General features: G+C 39.7%; 1 protein-coding gene across 3 annotated transcripts in view; it reads left to right on the top strand.

Moving 5' to 3' along the window:
* Positions 1 to 24,299, top strand: part of DNM3 (dynamin 3) — a 182,143-nt gene that overhangs the window by 115,725 nt on the left and 42,119 nt on the right. For all 3 annotated transcript variants that reach the window (XM_087731920.1, XM_087731921.1, XM_087731922.1), the window contains exon 16: positions 9,321 to 9,432. In XM_087731920.1, the coding sequence (XP_087588046.1) occupies positions 9,321 to 9,432 (112 nt within the window). The remainder of the gene's footprint in view (positions 1 to 9,320; positions 9,433 to 24,299) is intronic.

Here is a 24,299-nt window from a genome sequence, read left to right as displayed (position 1 = left end):
TGGTTTCTGAATGTGTGTGTGTGAATATGGCTTGCTTTTCAAAATTCATCTAAAAATTAACTTAGTTTCAGGTTGGTGTTTTTTTTGGGGGGGAGCGGGGGATGGTGTTTGGGTTTTTTAAATTAAAAAAACCTTACAATTGAGAAAGAAGTCAGCTTTCTCTTTCTGAGTTTGCCCACTGAGGGTTCTGGTTATGGAACCATTTTGCTTTTTAAGATGTAGATCATTAAAGAACAAAGGCAAAATCATCTGTTCCAACTTCCATGATAGTATGGAGATTGTTCTGTATCTCTTTTTTTTTTCCCCATAATCTGCAGCATTTTTTTAATCAACTATGCAAACTTTCTTAATGTTCAATTAAAGTATTTTAATTTTCAAGCAAAATCCCTTTAGGAGACAAATTTTAATAAGCTTGTTCTCTTTTTCATTCCCAGCCCCTCACTGCATAGGTATTTGCTACAGCCATATGTTTCTGATACTGTACATTTCAATAGTTTCCTGGATTATGCACTGCATTTTTTCCATTTATGAAAACCTTTCCAGTTCTGAAATATAGTTACCAAGAAAATGCTCATTTCACTGCATAGAAGGAAAAACCATCTTGAGTTAGCTGAGGCTTGGGGATAGATGCAGAAGGAAACTAACAGTATCTGTCATTTTGATTTACTGCAGAAGTCAACAGTTCTCTGACAGGAATCAAATGTGACTTGGTAATGTATAGTAAATGGAGACTGTGACGATTGATTTCACAGTGAAGATAAATTCTCATGAAATGAACATAATTGTATGTTTATGAAAAGGCTGCATTGTGAAATAATTAAATTCTTTTCCTGTCACTTTCTAATTAAAATTTTTAAAAGGGGGAAAAAAAGAGAAAAACTCTTGGTGTGAAATAGATATAGTATTGCTTAAAGAAGGGGGGGGGTGAGTTTTGCTTTTCAGCAAACTAAATAATTTATTTAAAGTTTTTGAGTAGGCCCATCTACTTAAGTTGTAGACACCATGGAAGACCTTTGGAGATGGAGTCCTCTAGTTTACTTACCTTAGCAGTACTAGATATTAAAGCAAATTATATTAGAGTGAGTCCCCTTTGACTCCTGGATCATTTTTGGCTGTGTCCATCTACGTGAGTCTGCCTTTGAGCAACTGAAGTTGAGCTGTAGGGTCAAGCAGTATATGTCTAAACCTAAAGCTGTCAAGAAAGTGCGTGCTATTTTCTGTTGACCATCCTTTTCTCCTCCATAGTAAACTGGTGGCAAATCTTTCAGACTGGAAAAGACATCAAATATATTAAAAGTATTTGAAAATAATTATACTGTAGGAAAAAAAAATGTTTGCAGTACTGCTGTAGAACATAATGTGAAGTTGTGTAGATGCAGCTGCTGATTGACTTTCTTAGGCAGAGCTAAGAATGGAGGAGAGAGGATTTTGCCAGTGCCTGTGCTTACAAACAGTAGATTAACCTGCGATGTCCTCATTGATGAATGTGTAAGACTCTTGTGCAGAGTTCAAGAACAAACAAAACAAATTCTGCCCATCCCAGAAAGTTTACTTTCCTTCTAGGATTTCATTCCAAACACTTTGCCTATTCCCCACATATTTCCTGTAAAAATTATTCGCTGATTGGTGCTTTTTGTTTTAGCTAAGTACTGTAGTCTGGGACAAGAACTGTAGTCTTAAATGTGCCTTCCTTTAGGATCTATGCAACGGTCCCATCTCTCCCTAATTAAGAAGGGCAAGCAGTCATTATTTCTCATGATCTTGCCCAGTTGACTACGGGATCCACATGGCACTATTTCACTAGATTCTGTGTTGTTCTAAACTAGTCCTTTGCTTTTGCAGTAGACTAGTTGCACTTTTTTCCTGATTTACTGGTCAATAATTGTATTACTGTATTATAACTCTATCTAAATACTACTTCTCTTTTAAGTAAAGCAGGAATGATGAGTAAAAACTCTCTTCTTTTGCTACAAGCAGAGAAAAAGCTTCCTTTCCACCTCTTCTCCAAGTCTGGAGAGGTGAGTTCTTTCTCTTTTGTGGGAGAAGAGATTCTACTAGGTAGAGATTTTGGGGGTTATAAAATGGTAGTAGGCTGAAGTGTTTGTTGAGTTGGTGAATTTTCAGGCCTTTCCTACCAATACTGGCAGTAGCAACCATACAGTGAGGAAGAGTTACCTGATGGAGAGTCCCTTATCAGTAGTCTTTCTTATGCAGGAAACTGTGTTCCTCTTCAGACTCGTTCCGTTCCTTGGAGCCAAAGAAGCAGAACTAGCGTGTGAAATTCCCTTTTCCTTGCAGAGGAAGATCTCAGCAAGTCTCCCTGTCTTTTACTTTCCTGCCCAACCAGGATCCGGATGAAACTGAGTAACGGTGTTGCTTTCCTCATCTCTATGGTTCTGTATGATAGGGGGATGTGAGGAGCAACTTCAAAGCACAGAACTGTTCCTGTTTGCCTTCACAAGAATAGGTTCCTGAGAGCTAAATGCTCCTCAATAGTCATGAAGCAGTGTGACAGAACCTACCATTCCTGCATGAAAGCTGACTGTCTGGGGCAGGCTCACTGTAAAACCAGATCCTTAATCTGAGAAACAGATGAATGTGAAGAGGAGAGCAATCAAAAGGAAGTTTTGAGGGCACACAATAGGACTGGAAATAGAACTGCTAGATGATAAATTTTAGCTACCGCCTCCTGCATACACTCTGACTGTCAGGAATCATATTGCACAAGAAACTGTGTTGTCTAGTAGGACCCAGGAAAGTACGCTGTGTCTACTCAGTGAAAGGTATGACAGTATTTATTTTGGGTGCGTGTTGTTGGCTGAGTGTTGCTCTAGAAGGGGATGGAGCACAAGTCTTCTCTGGGACTCCAAATGCACTAGAGCTTTAAGTACTGAATTCCTTCTTATGGACAGCAACTAGTTAACTGCTATCCATATATAAGGGAAACTGGGCAAGAGCCAAAATAAAGGGAACTAGTGAAAGGAGACCGGGTCAGAGGAGGTGTTGGATGGAAGCCAGGCTAAAGGAGAAAGCCTAAGATGAGATGTATGTTTAGTTACTGTTTTTGAGTTACTCAGCTAAGCCCCAGGAAGAGCTGGACTGTAAGCTATTCAGAGCCCTCTCTGTTAGAAATGGAAGAATGAGAATCTATTTAATTAAAAATCCCCGCAAATTTAATCCAGAAAAAAAGGTGCTAACGCTTGTAAACAAACTTCTAAGATGCTGGTTAGTATAATATTTAAGAATAGGAAAAATATACAAACCCAACGAATAACTAGCTTTTATCCCCCAAGTCCATTCCATTAAAAAAAAAAAAGAAAAAAAAAAGGTTGGTGCTTTTTTTTTCTGGAATATTTCTTTTTTGTCATTATTGACAAGAATTCTTTGTATGCTAAATAAAATATAGTATGATGGATAGGTGGTGCAGGTATTGAGGTTTAAAACTGGTATTACAGAGCAAAAAGGGGTTCTCGGGGGAAAGAAACAGCAATGCCAAACCCATGCCTTAAATATGCTAGTTACACTGTACTTCAAGAAAATTCCCTAAGTGATTGTGTGGGATCTGAAATGTTAGTGACACCTACCAGAGACACGGGTATTGTAAGCATGGGCCAAGTTATGGCTGGTAAACTTGACTCAACCTGCAGGACAGCTTCACTTTGCTTGCTCACTGTGGGTCCCCCTACCCCATCCAGAGAAGCATAGGACTGGAGCAGGAGACGTGCTCCCTCCGTGCGTGGTGGGGCTCTGACAGCTGTGAGCAGCTTTTGCGTCTGTGTGGCCCCAAGGCAGGTTCCAAAACAGGCTTCCATCCCTCACCACAAAAAGGATCAAACCTTCTTCAGCAGGGAGTTATGGAATATTTTAGTGCCAGTTACTGTTACTACTGCCGATTTTGGGCTATATGATGTTAGTTTTGGCTGCATTTCTGTTCTGGGTTACATATAGAACTTTAGATACTTCGTTGTCCAGGCTTGGCTGTGTACTGATCAGCACATCTTCTGTTCATTTTCACCTTAAAATTGTATGTGTGTATGGGTGCATGTGAACTTGAAAAGATCCCTGTACTTCTGGGAGACCGCTTGCATGAGTTAGGTGGTAAAATCCTTAAGTGCTATTATTTCATGACATTGTCTCAGAGAGTGTCTCTTTGGTTTTTCTGGATACTAAGAAAAAAATCTTCAGAGACATGTGTAATTAATTTTAATTAGCATTCACATTGGACTGATCTGAAATGGTATGCCTTGATAGAAAATGTTAGTCATTGCTGTTAACTCAGAGCAGATGGTCATTTTTGTTTCTTTAAAATATATGATTTGTGGAGCTTCTAATAGAGCTTTCTTATATGACAAATAGTGCATATATTCAAACCAGCCATTGTGGAATTACAGGTGTCTAAAATGGTGGACTAAGGTTGAATAAGCAGCGTGTATACGATGGAGTTGCAGGTTGAATAGAGAACATACAGTGGAGTTTCATCCAAGATTATCTTTCCCAATTGTGCATGTATATTTGGAGTACCTGGATTCTGTTCTTTTCTCCCTTTTTTATTGTAGGTGACTATTTATGAAACCCATATTCTGTATGATTTCTTTTTCAATCAAATAAAAAGTATCTAAGAATGGAATATTTTGTGTTTTTCATGGAATAAAATTGGGCCAATTTGCATTTGGTTCCAGGTTTTTAGTGTTCATTTTAGTTCTGCCTGCATCATATTAAACAGACCAGAAGTTTACAAAAAACGCAAACATTTAAGATGATAAGCACAGTTGTTTGAAATCCCTGTAAAAGAAGATATTCCTTTATCTTTCGGTCTGTGAGTAGCTTCACTCATTTCAGTGCAACTGCTTAAGTTAAATATGGTTTTGTGTTCTTTGCAGGACTAAAGTGGCTTATAGGCACAATTCTAAAAATTTCACTAATATTCCTGCTCTGTAGTTGCTGTTCTGTCTCCTCCCATATTGGCAAGAGTAAATGCATCTTCACTTAATCTTGGTTTGTATTTTCTCCGCTCCCCCCTGCTCCCGAATCACATGCACATACAGTACATCTTTGTCTACTGAAATGTTCCAGATCCAACTCAATCTAAAAGCTGTATATGCTTATGGTTAATATGTGGATATGCATTAATATAGATGCACACATATTAACTGGGTTTGTAATGTGTCTACAGTGGTTGCCCTTAAAATCTTTCCAGGTTTGTTGGAGATAAATATTTAACCTTATCTTAGGATTAAGAAATTGCAAGAGATACTATACATCTTGAGATCTGACAGTTGAGTTTTTTCAGATGGTAAGCAGGTTTTATGTGCAGCTGCTGTAGAGGGAAAACTACTGGTATTGCCTCTACTGTAAGCAAGCAACTAGGAAGTTCTTTCTTTGTGATTTTCAGTTGTGTGTTATTCACCTGTCGGTACTGGATTGTACAGTTCTGCTGTTTGATAGGTAATCAAACCTTCCCTATGTAATGTTGACAGCCCAGGCTTCACGACTAGTGGGACAGGAATCTCAGGAAATCGCAGCTGATCTCAGTCTTCAGACTTATTTGGCACTTCTGTTTCCTCTTGTGCATTTTCAAATACCTTACTCTATTCCTGCATTTTCATGTTAGGATTCTTCTGTGATTGGAGGGGTTAAAGAAAGACCTATGGACAATGTAAAGGTAATTTCTGCATTAGAAAGTTCACTTTGGGCTCTGAAATATATGCGGTAAAGAAATCCAGCATGCTGGAAACAAAAATAATAGTAAAGTGAAGAAGTTGTTGGGTAAGCAAAGTTACAGCTGAATGTCTGCTGGACTTTCAAGTAGTGGGTCTGGTCTAGGAAAGATATGTCCTGAGTGTGGAACCATTCTGGAATCAGAAATGACACTTTTAGTCCAATTGTCTGGTGATCTCCATAAGCAATCGCATTGTGGTTTTTCTGGAATGCAGTTTTTGAGGTTCGTTTATTTATTTAGAGTATAATAAAACCTGTAGATAACAAATGGTAAGCTTTTGTATTTTTCACTCTGGAAAAAAGTAAATTTCGAGTAATGCTGCTATATTTTCATGTACCATGCAGGATATTAAATTACAATGGTGACACTCTACAGGAGGAACCAGCATAGGTAGATGTGGTATTTGCACACAGCTTCCCTGTTTGTGTGTTCACATTTAAAAAATGTTAAATATTTAAGGGAAATTTTGCACACCAATTGTACTTCTAGGCATGCTCCCATTTATTGTATCTGTTTTGTTTCTACAGTCCCTTAGATTTAAAGATGCCTGAATATCAACAAGATTTGTACTATTGAGAGTTCATCTCTTTTGCTTCTTGGTATCCTGCCTTATGTCATTCTCTTTGATGTATAACATCCCATTTAGCTGCTATAGAGATGACAATGAGAACATGACCTCACTGTATTCCATATGGAGTGAGCAGGTGAGGATTGAGCAGTAACTGTTTCTGTGCTGATCTCTTCAGCAATTTTAAAAAGTGGAAGAGAGAACAAAACAGAAAATCTGAATTGTTTTCAAGAACGTTTTTAGAGCTTTCCATGCGATGCCAGTGGATTCCTAATGAGTAAAACATGTTAATGTGTTTTTGTAAGATTCCACTAGTAACAGAAAAAGGACACACTCTTTTCAGAAGTTACTTTGGCTTTTTTTCCTTTGAAAAGTTCCTGTGCCTGTCAGCCTTTCTGGAAGAAAGAAAGGCAAAGGAAGTCTAGTAGCAAGGAGGCTGATTTGGGAGGCAAGCATCCATTTACCTACCCTACTGTAAGCTTCCTGTGAGTTCTGGCTCAGTGCATATGTCCTTCAGTTCCTCATTTATGCTGTGAAGCTGAAACCTATGTTCCTTTGTGGTGGTGGTGGGGTAAGATTAGCTACACTAAAATGGTGGAGCTCTCAGATTCTACTGGGAGAGGGGCCTCGGAGAGCCAGAGATGTGAGTCACTTGGCCATAAGGTGTCCCTAGACCTAGGAAAAGTCTTGATACGGAGACAGGAATGCAGGACTGCCAGCTCCCATCTGTTCAATGTGGTTCGCTAAAGTCCCTTCTCCTACAGCTACACTTGATGTAGCAAGTCATAAAATGCCAAAAAGTTTAATATATAACATGACAGTCCTGAAAAAATGTTTTCACAAGCTGGTGTCATGTTGTTTTGCTCTTGCAGATAAGTATTTTTGGAACTTCCCTATCGCTGTTTTACAGCCTTTATTTGCTCTATTGTTATTTTTAGTCATCTTTTCTGAGAGTACCCTTTTACCATTTCAGCTTCCTATTTCTTCAAAGTTATAGCTGCTTAGTTAACTTAGCCAAAAAAACTTATCTCAGTAAAAGTTTCTTCTAGCAATAAATTAAAGCATTTTTTTCTCTAGCGATTTTATTTTGCTTCTCTTTTTATTGAGTTCTTTGTTTTGTTCAGTAAATGTTGACTTGGAGTTCCACAATACTGCAAACTGAATAAAATTGAAGTGTTTTGTCATCAGTTCAAGATAATGGCATCTGATGAGGTCATCCAGGCTATTATTTGCCTTAAGGCAGGATTAGTACATTTGGAGTCAGGGAAGAAAAAGGTTTAATTTTAAATTTCTAATTAATAAAAACATCCATAGAGCTTCCAGTTCTTCATACTGTCAGTGGCTTTGCCTAAACTATGGGACCTGGCCCTTTAGTGTCTCTTTGTCTCTTTGCGGGTTGCTTTGTCTGGGAGGGAAGCGCAGGTGTGCTGCCCTGAGCAGCACTGAAGCACACTCCGGTGGCATCTCCGATCTGGATGCTTGCAAGGAGTAGCGCAAGCCTGGTGCTGAGCACGCCTGCCTGGCTGCTCAGATGTAGCCATTGAAATTGGTGAGAATTATGTCACCGACGTAAGGAAATCTGAGTATGTCCTTTATTCTTTGCCGTTTTGAATGCAATCTATAAGCCTGCTAAAAATACCTGATTTCCCTCTGTTCAGAAGTGGGTACACTCTGGTTGCCATACTGTGGTTTCACGGCTGAGAATTTAATGATTAGGTGTCATGGCTGCTTCATGCTCAGGCATGAACGCTTACTGTTCAATTACAATTTTTCTACCTGTTTTTTATCTGTTTCCTGAGACTACCCCTAAAAAGCAAGGCTAGAAGCTGTCTGGTGACATTGTTGGGAAGGGAGAAGCACTTCTGTGAGTGGGAATTACATCAAGTAGGTTGTATTCCGGCAGTGTGACGGTGAAATCCCACCAGTCCCTGAATGCTAAAGAAATTTGTCTAGGTAGTGACGGTAATAGCTTTATTTCCTGGTTCTATAGTATATTCAATTTTTTCCCCCCTCAAAATATGTGGCAGAAATGACCTCTGTAGTTGCATAATGAAACCAAAGGACCCCTTGTCATTGCTGTCTTTGAAAGTGAAGTAATGTCCATCAACCCCCTTCCCCACCCCCGCTCCCCTTCTCTGTAGCTTGCTAAGGAAAGAAAACAGTCTGGTTGCGATGGAAGATTGATTCTTGTGCAACTGTTAAGATCTAGCAAAATGTGGTTTCCTAACCTTTGTCAGCTAAGCTTGTGGCCTTTCCTAAAAAGACTGTTGGCTGACAAATTTACAGCGATCTGGTCTGTACATAGAATTTGAATTCGGAAACTAATGGCTAAACCGTAAGGGGAAAATCTGTTCTGTTTATTGGAGAATTTACAAGTACCACCTTCCTACATATTATGTATTTTTCCTTCTTTCTCTTTTCTTCCATTAAGTGATTCCCTATATTTATCTAATTATATGAATTACCTGCAAGAGGTGTTATTTAAATATGTCCCAGTTTTCTTACTATGACAGCAGACATCAGAGGTTTGTTTTGTTTGTTTAAAATATCTGATTATCATTGTTTTCTTTCCCCTTTTACTGATGTCTGAAAGCTAAAAAGCGTTTACAATGCACTGAAAGGACTTAACATGGGAAAAAGTTGCATCGTTAATTATTTTGATATTTATTGGTTACAACAGCAATCAGTCATAAGACATGCAGTTTTGTTGGCGTGTCATATGTGTTTGTCCTCTGCATCGCACCAGCCTTTTTTCTGTAAAAGTGCTCCATTTTGGCAAAAGTTGGAAAATTGATTTTAAGTAGTTTCACGCTGCTTGCAGATGATTATTATTTACAGAGCTCTGCTGTAGCATTCTAAGATATTTTTAAGTACTCCATGTAATTGTTAAACAAGCACCTGTCCCATAAACTCTGTTGTCCAAAACAATTACCAAGTAATTTCTGATCCCAAAGGATTTTTAATTTAAAATGCTGTATGCACGATACAGAGTAGTAAAATGCTAGTTTTACAATGTGGTGCTCTTTGTTCTAGGAATGTTTACAAGGATTACCGTTTCCTTGAGCTAGCCTGTGACTCCCAAGAGGAGGTGGATAGCTGGAAGGCATCTCTGCTACGAGCCGGTGTCTATCCTGATAAATCCTCAGTAAGTTAAACAGCTCACTAGTTTTCCAGTAGCTGCTATGTTTGAGTCAGAAAAAACAAATCGTATCATCTGGGAAAACACGATGTCTGCAGATATCTCAAGAAATGGTAGCCTTTTCATCGTACTCTTCTGTGCTAATTTTGAAATATTCATAATGAAATATTTTAAGATCAATTTGTGCATCAAACCTCAATATTAAAAAAAAAAACCAACAAAAAAACCCAAAACAAAACCAAAACACAAACCAAACCTTCCGAAATGTTATTCATTGGATCTGTGTAGTAAAAACATTGAGCGATTTGGGGTTTCCTGAGCTTCGTTGTTTCTATTAATGTCTTCTAAGGTAAAGATGCGCTTTGAAGAGTTTATTCCCTCAAGCTCTGTATTACAGAACTGACAGAAGCATTCCAGGCAATCACGTATATTTATTTTACTGATTCACTGCATGTTTTTTGTGTATGAAACACATCCTAAACCTTTCCAAAGGCAGTTTTACTCAGCTAATCATCGTGTGGAGCAAATTGAACAGGATACAGTAAAAAAGCCTCTATTAATTTAACAGAAAAGACAGAAAGTCAGGAAACGGAATATGCCCAACTACCATTTCACATTTTTTGGACTTAGTTATTTTGATGTTTAATATCAAGTGAAGGTTTGAGGAGATGTATCCAGAGAGAAGGCTGACTAGCAAAAATACCTGTCATTTGAGCTTTTGAAAGTTTCTCTAATGCATGGTTCACCTTTCTTCAGTATGTCTGCTGGTCTGCTAGATTCCTTCAGTGGAAGGTCTGTTCTGAGAAATGATGCTTTGATTTTGACGGAATTTGTTCTTCTTCCTGCTTGTTTTCCATGGGAAGGCCAGGTCCCTTGAGTCCAGGGTCTTGTGCTGTCTTCTATTTCTTCATCTTTCTCTTCCTCCTATTTCCCTAATTCTTGTGACACCTCCATGGCTTCCAGTGTAATTCTGTCTGCATCTCCTCCAGCTGCTATTTACGCAAACAACCCTCAGCTTTCTCTCTTCATACCAAGTTCCAAGGCTACCATCAAAAGATAAATCAGAGAATCCTTGAACTGCTGGATTCTCCAATTATTATAGGAATAAACAGTGATGATAATGATGATGATGATTTTTAAAGAATAGTTGAAATACAAATTTAGCAGGAGACCTACCAGATATCTGATACTTTACCTTTTTTAAAAAAAAAAAATATTAAAAAATTTCAGTAACTCTTCAGTATGTTGCCTGTCCCAGTAGATCAGTTCCTATCTAAGACCATCAGAAGTCATTTTACAAGGATTAGTTAAGAGAGGTTACCTAATCAATTACTAGGAACAAAATACTGTAATTTTTTTTTTTTTTCCTTGCTCAGGTTTTAATAATGATGTCAAAAAAGCCTGTTGCTGCCTCTGGTTTAATCTTGTATTCTGTGACATGTCTATCATATTCATATATCTTTTACTTTATCTTTAAACAAGACAGACTAGTCGGATTTCTAAAATTCTCTTCTGTCTTCCTGTCTCTCCCTTCCCCCTAAAATTATTTTGTGTTTAAAATACGTTTATAAAGAATTCTTGGTTTTGTTTAAAGTTAGTCAAAGGAGTCTTAGATACAAGATGAGATACTTCCTTGAAAGACAAAAGTAGAAGGGAGTCAAAATTCAGTTCTCCTTTGAGCTGGAATTATCTATACATTAGAAAAAGAGTGAATATTATTGTTCCAAATCCCTGTAGCTTGAAATTCACCCAGTAGTCTATCAAGCTGTTCAGGAAAGACGCTTGATGCTATTCTAGTCTTGCAAAGCACTTTGTTCCTACAGGACTAGAGGTCCAAATGTGGACTGCAAGTCTGCTGTTGAAGTTTTGAATTTTGCAAAGCAAAAGCTCCAAGGCCCAGGGCACTTTAGAAGCTCCAGTGGAACTAAAATAAAAATCAGCAGCATTTCATTAAAATCCTGTGCATACTCCTCAGTTTCACACCTTCCTCTGACAACATAAAATAGTTTTAGAGACACCCCCCACCCCCCACTCCCCTCGTCTTTTATTCTCCTTCGAAGATTTAGAGACCGTGTTTTTATGTAAGAGACTGCCAGGAAATGGCAGCAACTTGCATTTACTTCAGCGCTTCCCCACAGCTTTGCGATCCTGGAGTTAAAAAGGCAAAGAGGTACCCTAGCCCCTTCCCAGACTGACCTTCTCGCTCTTTTTCATGTGCGAGTCACAGCTGGTAACTTTGAGTATCCAAGGCTTTGGCACCAGAAGTAGAAAAATTGCTGCTTAGAAATGAAAAATAGATTAATAGTGCTGTAAACCTGGAGTATTGCAGTGGTGAAACTGGCCTGCTTTCTGTAACTGCCAGCGCAGTGTGCACAGCCTGGAATTTGAAAGCTAAGCTGTGTGCTTTCATTAACAGTTCTGCTGCTTGCGTACAAGGACGCTGATGTAAAACCCAACGCAGTTGCCCCTAGCTGGGTTCCTTCTGTAGTGGCAGGAAAAGTAGGAACTTGTCACTGACTTAAGGAGATTTGTTCTGAATTCTCACCAGGGGCAAATCTCTCAACTAAGAATATTAATTTTTCTGTTGGTTTTTTAGTAGTGCTACTTAAAATTGTGTGATTACAGTGGTAATGGGGCTAAATACTTACTGCTGCTAATATGAAGTCTCTATTACTAATTTAATCTGTAAGCTAAGTCCATGGTTGCTGATTTTTAATTTTTCTTTTTGCCTAAATAAATCTCATTAATATATTAGAAATTAAAGGCCAGATATCACCCCATTCTTCCATTGCCTCGCTTCATTTTGCCTGCTTTCCCTGGCCCTCTGCACATGGGGATGCACACTCACGTTCATGTATTCACTCTCTTATTAACTATCTTTAATCACCCCTCAGTGTTCCTCTATGAGCCCCCAAATTCTTTTGCAGTTTGCCAAGTCACCTCCTTCCCCCGGGAGATTTGCTTTTGTCAGGACGTGGGCTTTGACAGCCACCCGGATAGCAATGAATCAGTGTTTTTATTTTTCCAACCCATATGCAAGTCAGCTTGCTTGATATAAATCACACTGTGGCCAATTCACTTTGAAACGGGATATCCATTTACCAGCTGACTTTACTGCTGGGTTTCTGGACTGATGCATCCAAAAACCTCCTTTTTTAAAAAATGACTACAACTTTGTGACTAACCTTTCCAGACTGTATTTCTCAACTGTAGGCTGGTGTTTATTTTGGCTGACTTCCCACTGTATAATATACACTGTTCATGCCAGCTCGTGGCAAAACTCACAATTAAAAAAAAAATAATAGCACAGATGTTTGTCGTAACTTGCTCTGCACACTCTACCTTGCTAGCACCGTCCATTCCTTTTCCCCTTTCCCCTAATGCCATCTCCTCCTTATTTTTATTACTAATCTAAAAGTTCAATATTTGCTTTTTAAAAAGCATGGGATCGCGAAACTTTCCATTCATTGGCATGTCGTAGGGAGTGGCTGTCACGCAAGGGTAAGCAGACATGTTTAGTGGGTTGCTTTGCGTACTGGAAGTTCAGTATTACCAACGCACGAAAATCCCTCTGGCTTCCATCCCATCCCTAGATCATTTCAGGCCTCATTTTCTTCTCCCTTGTGTTCGTGTCCACTGACTTCCCTGGAGCTGCTCCTGATTTACACTGAAGGAAGCAAAAGTGGAATCAGAATGTTTGTGTAGAGAGGAAATTTTGAAAAACAGCGTGAATTTACAACTTCGCTGAACGTTTTAAATCCTTTGCGAATGTCCTGTGCTCCCCTGGAAGCTGTCTAACTAAAGGCTTCCGTGAATGTTCGAGTCAGTTATTCATTTGGTTTGAGCTGTTTCCAGAACTGTACAAGTTAGACTGAATGCAAAATAAATGTATCTAATATTTCTTTTTTTCCCTCTTTCCTCCTTGCTGCATCCTGCAAAGGGGAACAACAGAGTAAGTTGTTTGTCCTTTTACAAAATCCTTTTGTATCCTGTCTGCAGGGTTTTGTCAGGAAAATTGGTTTCTCTTCTGGTTCACACAACTATTGCCTGCATACTCTTACCAGCAAACTCCTATTAAAAATGTGGGTGCAAAATTGTCTTCTAGAAAACTGTTAATGGATCTTTGTTTTAATTTTGAGGAAGGAGATGTGTTAAGTGTTGCTGAGTGTTGTTTTTTCAGGCGGTGCAGTAAGAATGATGCTATAAAACAGTATTGGGACCAAAGATTATGAAGGTATAGTAATAAAGACCTTCTGAGGAAAGGTTACTACAGTCTGATGAAACTCATTACAGCTGGATTTTTTGACCATACATCAAAGCTTGTATTAATGGGCAGTTATAAAAACCCAGCACTGAAGTCTTAAATAACAGATTTGCTGGTGTTGTTGGCTAAGCTGAACTAGATCAGTGTACTGGCTTTGAAGGTGCCTTAAAATGGATGGAGGAGGGTGGGGTCAACATTTGACTTGGCTTCTAGACCCTTGATGTGTTCCAGCTGGACAGCAGCAGAAGGGTGTGGGGTGTGGAGAGGGAGAACTGAAATATGCATGGTAGGTTTTTTTTGAAAGTAAGCAGCACATAAAAAGACAGTTTTGCTGATGTTGATCCGATAAACTAATAATCAAGCAGTTCCCAGGGTTAGTACTTTTTTATGCCATTTTTACTGAGCTTAAGAATGGAAATTGCTCATCTCGCGCTTTGGAATACGACGCAGAGAGAGTTTGTCATACCCTGGAAAGAAGTTATACAGCTTTTGTGCTTTTTTTTTTTTTTCCTCCCTTCCTGTTTTGGTATATTAACCCTTAGGATGATGTATCTGGAGCATCAAAAGATGCTTCATAGCAAATGTTGAAAGTAGCCCCTGAAATATTGCCTGTAGAATCTCATTGTGGGCTTGAAGCATTTCTGGGGTATTTGGGAAAGACCCAGGTGGGTTTTCAATGTTCTGAAGGTTGGGGAATTTTGTCTGCTTTTAATTTTTGTGTTTTTAACCAGTTTTTGACCACTTCTGTCTCCATAGTAGCTGGGCTCAGAAGCACCAAAAATCTTCTGTTTTGTTGGCCTGCCTGAGAAAAGGGGCTCTTAGTGTTGGGTGGGGAGGGGTTAAGAGAAGTGGTATATTGATGGCACGGAGAGAGGGACTTTGCATAGGAGGTGGTGTGAAATGTAAATGTTAACTGTGTACACTAAAATGTCGAGGTAACATTTATATTTCTTTACGATATGCTGACTTAAGGCTTTGCTGCTGCAGTGGATGCTGATCTGATCTCCAGAGGAGAGAGATTAGACTGTAGATGCTCTGTCAAGGGAAATGGGGTTAGATGGGGCACCGAAGAGCTCTTGGGGCTGGCAGAAACAGAGGCTGGAGGTCAGGAGTTGCATGGACCAGCTCTGTTCTCCAGAGACCTGAGCTATGGGCCACCCCAGGGAGGTCAGGACCAGTAGCATCTGACATAGAGTTAGTTGCTAGCATAAGGCAGGATACCCATAAGCAAGTACAAGAGAAACCTGTGAGTTGTGAGGATTGGTGGAGCTGTTAGCTCTCCTTTCACTCTGAGCAAAGGGCAGTTCTTGCTGTAGGTTCAGAAACGTTCTCCCTCTGGCCTGGGCTGTCAGCCAGAAGGTAACTCCAAAAGAAATCTCCAGAAAACCATCCTGATTTCCTTGTAAGGATTCTTGTATCCTCATCTGTGTCCCCCGCTGCCTTCTCTTTCACACAGGTGATTCATGCTGCATTCTGGAGGTTACATTATCCCAATTAGACAGATAGAATTAACCTGCAGCTGCTTGCAGGGGCTCAAACCCCACAAACATCTTGAGATTTCTGCACCTAGTGGCATGGAAAATGAAACGGGTAAACCTGAGAGGTGACAAGAGAGTTTTTGAGAAGGGGTCGGGAGAAGAGAGGAGTGGCAGATTGAGGATGATGATGGTTTCTCAAAGCTTCTTATAAGGCTTTATGCTGCAAAGCTGCGTAATCCTTCCTTACTGTCCTGGTACAGATTTACTGGGTAGCTAGCAGAGCTATAACAGTCCTACTAGTGCTGCCTGGTGTGGCATTCATACTGTGGATCATGTCGTATGTACATATGTAAAGATCCTGTACCCACCCACCCATTCAGATTGTAGCTGCTTTTATAACTCTGCCTTTAGCTTTGCACTCTTAGATTTAGAAAAGTAAAAATAAACATCGGAGTAATGAGTTCCTAAGAAAAAGGGGGGAAGTGAAGTGAAGAGGGTTTATAATTGTCAGCGGACTACTAATAATTTTTATTTTTACTTTTCATCGTTGCACAATCGTTAATGTAAGTGAGATTTCTCACATGGTTAAAGATAAATATATCTTCAGAAGCTTTGTTGGATAAAATCTGTGAAAGGGTTATGTAGAATGAGGTAATGGAGACCTACCTCATTCAGCAAGCACATGTTGGCAAGCCCCGTCTTACTAATATTAAAGCTGAACTCCACTGGGCAGCCTTGCACAGAGACGGGAAGAGCAGAGCATTGCGCAGAGCTGTGCAGAGCACTGTAGCTTCAGTCCAGGTGCTGAAGACACAGGAGCTGTGCATCTTCATCAGCCTCACTTAAAAAACAAAAAAATACCCCCAAAACAGCCCTCCAGAGGTTGCTGTTTGAAAACAACAGCAAAACCTATGACATACTCATGAAGTCCATTTTCATTATGCTTCTAACATTGTTAGGTTAAAAGATTACATAGATGCTGTGGCCTTATGAAATTTTGATTCCAAATCCCTAGGCACTTGAGCAGTAAAACAACAACAACAAAAAAGAAACCAAAAACCTGAAGTGACACTTTTTAATATCAAGCATTCACCTTTCCTTTGTCATCCTTAAGCCCTGAGTTAGCCAATTTCTGCTAAATTTGAAGGATCAAACGCTTTAATGCTGAGATCAGGCTTGAGAAAATTCAACTTGGAAAATGCAAATCTGATTAAATTTCTTTTTGTGGATAAAGTGACTACAGAGTTCTTATCTTCTAATTATTTTGCTTGCCTTTACAAGGCATGTAGAACTAAGTGCATAAATAATGTATTTGCATCTCAGTTAATGGAGTTGTCACAGTGTGGATAATACTGTGCATATGAACATTCACCGAATATAAAGTCAGGTAGTGTAATTTAGTTTGAATTTGCTCTCAAGAAAAACAGAATTCCTTTTGAAAGGAGAAGGAAAATACTCTCCCTGCCAGGTCAGTTTGCATGTTATTCCTTAAAATACTTCTTGGTGACATATTAATTGCTTAGATTCAAGTCTTTTTTTTTTTTTTTTTTTTTTGGGGGGGGGGGGGGGGGGGAAGTTAGTTTTACTAAGCCCAGATTCCAGATCAGCTACTTCATTAAGAAGACCAGATGTCCTACTGTCCCTTGAGACAGTCCTAGAAAATGGGAACTTAGTGAAGTCAGGATACTCATTCTACCTACGTATATGACTACAGCGCTCTCAGTTCATCTATTTCGTGCTTGGCTATAGACATGTAAATGCAGATACAGTGCCAGAAGCCATATGTATCTTTGCATTGTAATAAGGCTCTGATGCTTTCTTTTTAAATTCAGCCATGTTTCTGAAGGGTCTTCAATTACCTCCCCCTCCTAGACATAAACTCTGACTCATACTGGCTGTGGTGATGCTCTGAGTGCCCCAGCCAGATTCAAACTGAAAGTAAGTGGTTCTGCTCTGGGATTGCTAAAGTTCGTGTTCGATTTATGCTCCTAAACTAGAAAAAGTAAAGACTCATTTGGGTTTGCATAGTAGTAAGTTGAAAAGCAAACTGTGCTGATACATCATGGGGTAAAATGGTGTAGACAGAAGTGTAAACTGTGCATTTACTGGGTTTACTTCTTTTCTTTTTTTTTTTTTTTTAAACTAGTATATTTTAGAAAAGGAAGGCATTGAATTCTAGGAAAAGAAGAATTCACTTTGTTATGACTAAAATTGGCTTCAGGCCAACTGGGTTTAAAAATAACTTTTAAATGAAGAAATGTTAATTTTTATTTTTTTTTTTTAAGTGGAAAAATGCCATAATTTTATAGACAGTGTTTCAGTCATTGCTTTGAACAGATGAATCGAATTTTACAATGAAGTCACAGTGTAAAGGAGCAGACCAAGCGAGTGAGTGTGCATGCGCACACATGCTGGGTCAAAGGCAGTCCAAAATACGGGGAGGAAAGGAAATGGCAGGCTGTGTTTCAGTCCCTTTCTTGCTGCCTCACTGTTTCAAGGATGTGAAAACATGTTTCAGATAAAAACTATCTTCTTGTTCTCCTAAATATTTACTAGTTCAAAGACTAGATGCAACCTTGTTCCCCAAATGTTCCCCAAGAAACAGAGCAGCCCTGGTTTATATTCTTGTAAGAGTACAATAATTGCTGGCACGAGAGAGTTAAAAATGTACAGAGAAAAAGAGATTCGTAGTATTGCATCAGTTGCTCTACTGTAACAAGATGCAGGCTAACGGACTGAATGATTTCAAAACCAGTCTCGGTGAAGCTGGTAACTGCCTATCAGGGGTCGGGGGTTCAATAGCTGTCACAGGGTTTTACATTTCTGCTGTTAAATGGGACTGCTGAGATTAAGCAAACTCCAGGAAATTTAGAAATGAGCAAACGTTTCTGTAATGCATTCACGGTGGGCTTTTTACTGTGCTCTTGGCAAAGCATCTGCATATTGAAAATATTTTTAAATTCTTCATTCTTTATGGCGCAGCTAATTTTTGCACCACTTCCACTCTGATGAAGGATTTCCCTGAAGCTCTACAGAAAGGTGAAAACTCTGATTGTGAAGTTTCAGCTCACAGAGCGTGAGTGTCAGCCCTATTCTGGACATATAGTGAGATTTGCCCTGGGGAAGGCAGTGATGTAGGCCAGCCTCTAAGGACGCTTTCCCAGCCCTGGTCAATGAGCGCTGAGGGTTGGCTGGCAGAGAGAAAGGTGCTTCTGGACGGTGCTGCACCAGCCTCTGCCAGAAAGGTCCTTTGGACTCCAGGCTGATACCTGCAGCTGGAGTCCCTGTGTCTCCAGGTCTCGGAACAGCTGCAGTCAGGAAGGTCTGATTGCCCCTTTAGTGCACAGTATGGAGTCACCCATGAGGGAGAGTGAATAGAAGGGGAAACACCCTGACAGGTATCACAAGTCTTTGGGACAATCCTAAAATATGTTCCTTGTCTTCCAAGTCAGTAATTGCACAAAAACCTACTCATGAGTAATAGCTGGGAGTAAATAAAAATTTGAAAGTTTTTTTCTGCCAAAAATGTCACCAGGCTCACCCTTCCATAGCGTTTACAGTGTAACAGGAAATGTAGTCATTGGACATGAGGGTGGAGGGCAGCTGGTGAACAGCCAGATATTGCTTTTTTCTCATTTACAAGGGAAAACAAGATGATCAGGAGAAACGGAATGCTGTTTTCCCTGGCTCCGTCTTAGACACAAACTAAGATATGCAATGTCTAGTCTGATACATAGTTCATCCTGGATTTCTTTAACCTTTCCTACCTATCTTTTTTTGTGGAGATAGGTTTATAATTACTTTCATACGCCGAGTCAGACTGAAGTCCCATGTCCTGTATGTAAAATCCCTCATTCTGGAGCTGCATTCTCCACTCATGTAACTCTCCTTCCATGATGTCATGTGTTCCTGTTCTGTGGTCACCCCTTAGCTCCTGTCCCACCTGTTTCCCAGATCCATTGCAGCCCTTGATTGACTGATGTCTTCCTTGTCCTTCTCTGTTTCTTGTATTGCATGACACTTGATATATCGAGTGTGCCAATTTTGGAGAATTGGGATTTCCCATTAGGAATAGCTGGCTATGGACATTTTGTGGTGTTTGATCAGTGTGATTCTTTGGCGACTTTCATACCTGTGTTCCTAAAACCCCTGTTCCTGCAGTTGAGAAACAAGAGGTCTTACTCTGTTTCCTTCACATTCTTTCTCCTTTAAGCTCAACCTTTGCTTTTCCTCTTTTATAATCAAGTCATTTGTAATTCAAAGAAAGAATTGCATGTCATTGAATGTGCTACTCAGTTCAAACAATGTATGTTAAATTATTTGGGTAGGTATAAGCTCAGTGGTGGGTAGATACAAAGTTACCATGAGCTGTTACACAAGGTGTCAGGCGCATGTCAGACCCCTTAAATAGCAGATATTAAAACTTTCCAGTCGCATTTTTAGCACAGTATTATCTTAACCTGTTCAACAATTGGAGTTTCTATACTGGGTGGCAGCATACCCAACGGCATTTACGGAAATCAGCTAAAGAAACTAACCCAGAGCATGGAAGTTAAAGTCCATGAGACAAATTAGTCTTATGCAATGTAATTTGGTGTTCAGTTGTAGTTTGGTGGTTTAAAACTCTGCTTGATTTGCAGACCGAGACATTTTCCAGTGGAAGCAGGAACCTCCACAGAATAGAATCCTTTCCAGTCACAGGCCAGTTGTCCCTAGCTGTGTTCTGCAGACACTGTGTAGAAGTATTCTGTAGTTGCTCAGGACCACAGTCTGGAAACAACTGCTGTACCATAATTCTAAATTATCATTATTAAAGGTTATCTGGCTGATTCAGACAGCAAATTCTCAGAAGCACTGTGAGAGAGACTGTCCTTAGCTCTGCTGTGAGGGCAGTGAACAAAATGGCAGAGGCCGCCCTTTTATCCACTTTTGCAGCTGCGTACAGTCAGGCATCCTCAAATAGCTCAACCTCTCCTTCACATCACCTGTGACCTGAGATGTGGCTGCAAACACTCGAGAGATGTGAAGTTTTCATGCCAGCTCTGTGCACCAAGGACCTATATGGGCATAGTTCCTTGCTGTTCCTCAGCTGAGGGCTTCGATGTAGGTAATGGTCTGACTCTATGAGCAATGACACCAGCAGGCAGCATCAAATGTGTCAGTGTCTAGAGCTGTGGGATTATACGTGGTATATTTATATGTGGGCCAATGTATGTCTCGGTATGTATGTACAAGTAACCAATGCCCAGGCAAAGGTAAATTCTTACCCTCCTTTGTAGGACTTCTTTACTTCTAGAGCAACGGCTTCTGATTAAGGGCTCACTGCTGATTAAAATGTTAAAGCTAAGGCTAACAGTGAGAACAAAATACAGCATTGTCTGCAGTCCTTCACACCATCTGTGTTGCGCTTGGTATGGTGAAAATCAAGGCTCTTGCTTTAGGAAGCTTGTCCTTTGATAGTTTGAAAACATCAACTCTCTGTCTGTGCTCTTTGGTATATACTGCTCTGCAGGAAATATCTCTTAACCTGATGAGTGAATGCATATGCTCAGAAATGGTTTAATTGCAACCAATCTAGGTCATGGAAAGCCTGGAAGATGGGCATGGTGAAGTCAATGGCATCAACTTCCAGAGTAAGAATTTCACCCATTGTGAGTGGGTGTATTGTCCTTAGCGTTGTATGTTTTTAGGCGACTGTTGTTTTTTTCCATGCTTTCTGTAGTCTGATTAGTGTTCTGCTAAAATAAAGTTCTCCTTTCCTAGAACCAGTCCTGGCATTGTCTGATTGGGGCTGTGATTTCTGCCTCATGTTGTATTTCTTTTATTTAGTTCCATTTTATTTGTACAGTTTCTTTTGTAAGCCACAGTGTGATGCCTTTCCAGCAGCTGTTTTTAATATTGTGAATAGATACTATTTGTCTAGAAGCTGCAGTTGTGGACCAGGATCCCATTTTACAAACTTAGAGTAAAAACATGTTCCTTGCAGTCAAAGAATGACATGAGAGAATATTGATGGATAATTACGGAACAGCGTCCTGTCTGTGTTTTTTGTTAAAGGCTTGTCACTAGCCACTGAGTGCCTCTGGAAACAGAGGATCTTGAGGCAAACTACCTGTTTGTCACTGGTCTGACTAGCAGAGGACGTGGGATTTAGGATTATCTTGTTACAAATGAATTCTGTAAAGAAGGAGCATGATTTCTTTCACGGGAGTTCTCTCTTCAAGCCTGAGAAGGCAGTATTATGAGTGGTTGAGAGCAGGTTTGGCAAGATGTCTTCATCTTTCGTTCTTTAAAAATACCTCACTCTAACATCTTTTGAGTATGCAGTGATTTCTTTCTGCCTGTCTTTAAGAACAAGTGGTTGGATTAATAATCCTCCTGTTCTGCTCATTTACCAGACTCTCTTCAATTTATCTCTAAAATTTGACGCTAGTTCATTTGACTGTCCATCCTTACCTGGTGGAAGCATCTCAGCTCGAAGTATGATTGGAAATTTGCTCAAGGGGTTTTGTTGGGTCAGTTGTTCAAGTGATTTAAAGTCAGTAATCCTTGTGAACTAGCGTAGATGTAGGCATGCATATGAAGTTCTCCATCCTTTTGTTTCAAAGGATTTTACCCAAGACAGAGTGAGTGTGTGTGAGTGTGTTTTTTCAAAGAACCCTGGTGTTTTTACTCAGATATGCTGAATGGGTTTCCTTTAGTGTATACAAGTATCAACATTTTCCCATCAAAATTCAGATCTTTTCTGATGTATCCCACTGGGGAATTGCATGTATTTCTAGGGATCTGTGTCTAGAATAATCTGTGATTATTCCTTCCAAGTTTGGATCTCTTGACTGTAGACTACTTCACTCTCCCTTTGTAGACAGTGGGTCTTTGGAAGAGGAAGCTCAGCTGTCCTGAGTGCCAGGTTCCTCGGAATTGTCTATGGGCAGCATGACAGTAAAGCAAGGGAACTCAAATTTACAGTGGAGTACTTAAATACACATCTTTTCTCTGGTAAGGCTCCAGAATGTTGCCATTCCATGAGAGATAAAAGGATGCAGCACTTCTCGGTGTGACCTGTTCCTCTCTTGTGCGTTGCTGGGTTTTCAATCAAAGTCATTCCTGCTTATGCTCTTTCTAGTTGAATCTTCCATTTCGGATGTTGGAATGGTTTACTTGACCTAAAAGATGCTCCTGTTTTAAAGCAGTTACTTACATCTTACTTGCGGCTGCATTTTTTCTGTGCAAAGGTCTTGCTTCTTCAGTATTGGTGGCCTTTAGGCTGCTCTTTCATAGCTTTTTATAAAATATATTTCATCATATGTAGAAGAGCATTAAGCTATCTACCAGAGTTTACGGATAGTCACGAATACCTGAAAGATGGTCACAAGTACCCTGTTCCTTCCAAATTCAACCCTCAACTGACGATGGAAAACTACAGTTCAAATATCAGTGATGCTACCTCTTTTGTTGCTGAGCATTTTGGTAAAAACACTGCTTTACTATGGTAACTCCACAATCCCTTGGGAATGACACTTCAGTGCTTCCAACCTTCAGTTTTTTGTCTTGACAAGTTTCTGGCTATATCCTGGAAAATTTCTGGAGTCTCCCATGGAGCTACAGCAGCTGAAAATTTGGGGAGCAGCATTAACTAAAACACATTATGTTCCATATGAAAAGGAGTAACTTTGGGTGGGGGAGGTTTCCACTGCAAATTAAAATGTCCACATTCACACTTAACAAGCTAGAAACTCAGTAGAGAGTTAGGTAAAATTGCGAAGAAGTTGCTCCCAAGTTTCCACTCTGTCCTCCTGGAATCTGCAAAAACTAAGTGGTTTGCTACAGAACGTAAGCTCTGCTTGACACAGAATGCTTTTGTTAATAATTCCTACCTGGAATCTCCAACAGTAGTTTTTTTAGTCAGTCCAAGTTCAGGCATCGCGGTGTTCTGACCTGGTCATTTGTTTGGAAACCACTGTAATTTCTCTTATTTTTATGAACTTACTTTACTGAGTTTAAAGTCTCTTTGCTGGAAGATATGCTTAAAAACACACAACATGCTTCCAAAATGTTGTGCTAATCAAAAAAAAAAAAAAAAAGGAAGAAAAAAGAAAGAAAGTGAAAGAAAAAAAAAAACCACCCTCATAGCCAAAGAAGTTACACATTGCAAGTTATATCCATCCCTTCTTTGGATAGAGTACTATTTCTTGCACAGCCTACTGTGTGTCTGATAAAATATTCCAGAGAGGCTGTGCATGCAGCGAGCTTTTCATTCAGTTTCTTTGGGCGTAGTACAGCAGGATATTTGAATCCGTAACATTTAGTTATAAAAGATGCAGACTGTATTGAAATCCAGGCATTTATATATCTTGAGAGTATGACTGCATGTAGTCAACGGAGAAGCACTCTCCAATGCTGTAACAAAAAGCATTCTTTTCACGTTTCTTCCCAGTTTGCATTAGACATGTCATACAAAGGCTAGAATATGAGGCAGACTTTGCAAGCAGCCACAGCAGTTCTTACTGTTTTTTGGGCTTCCCAAAGAGAACTCTGCTCAGTAGGTTGTTCTGCTGCCAAAGGTTTTATCATGTGGACTGAGTATCGTAACGGAACAGGCACCACCATCTTCATGTGTTTTTAGACATGTTATTTACTGGGGTTTCCCTGAAGAAAGCTTAGGGATTCTTTCCTTATGAGTCACTAACCAAGTGATTGTTTTTATATAAACTTTCCTTCAGCTGGTTAGAGTTGGAACACAGTGTCTTCTGCTCCTTCTGGGGTCTGACTTTTCTCTTAATTTCTTTTAATAGTTGTTCGGGCAGCCAACAGGATGGTTTGAACCTCGTGGCCTTCCCCACACCCTCTCTGAGTTCCATAGTCTTGAAAATCACTGGTCTAGCCAGCAGAAGTACTGGTGGCAATCATTATTTGTGTGTAATTCCACTTTTCAGCTTTCTACCTTGTGGTGCTTTTTCAACTCTGCACCTTACTTGTGGCTTAGGGAGAATGTGCTGTTGACACTAGCCAATCTGGAGTTTGCATTTTATGTGCTGAAATTAAAACAAAGAGTTGATACTTGACTTCAGCGGCATAAAGGTTAAAAGCTGTAAAGTGCTGTGTTTCCATAATGGAAATCACCAAAGCTG

The sequence above is a fragment of the Nipponia nippon genome, unplaced genomic scaffold (assembly GCF_047370975.1).
Source record: "Nipponia nippon isolate SJK-2023a ecotype South Korea unplaced genomic scaffold, ASM4737097v1 scaffold_5, whole genome shotgun sequence".
Classification (NCBI taxonomy): Eukaryota; Metazoa; Chordata; class Aves; order Pelecaniformes; family Threskiornithidae; genus Nipponia; species Nipponia nippon.
The sequence above is the reverse complement of the archived record's forward strand: the minus strand, read 5'-3'. Positions and strand labels throughout refer to the sequence as shown.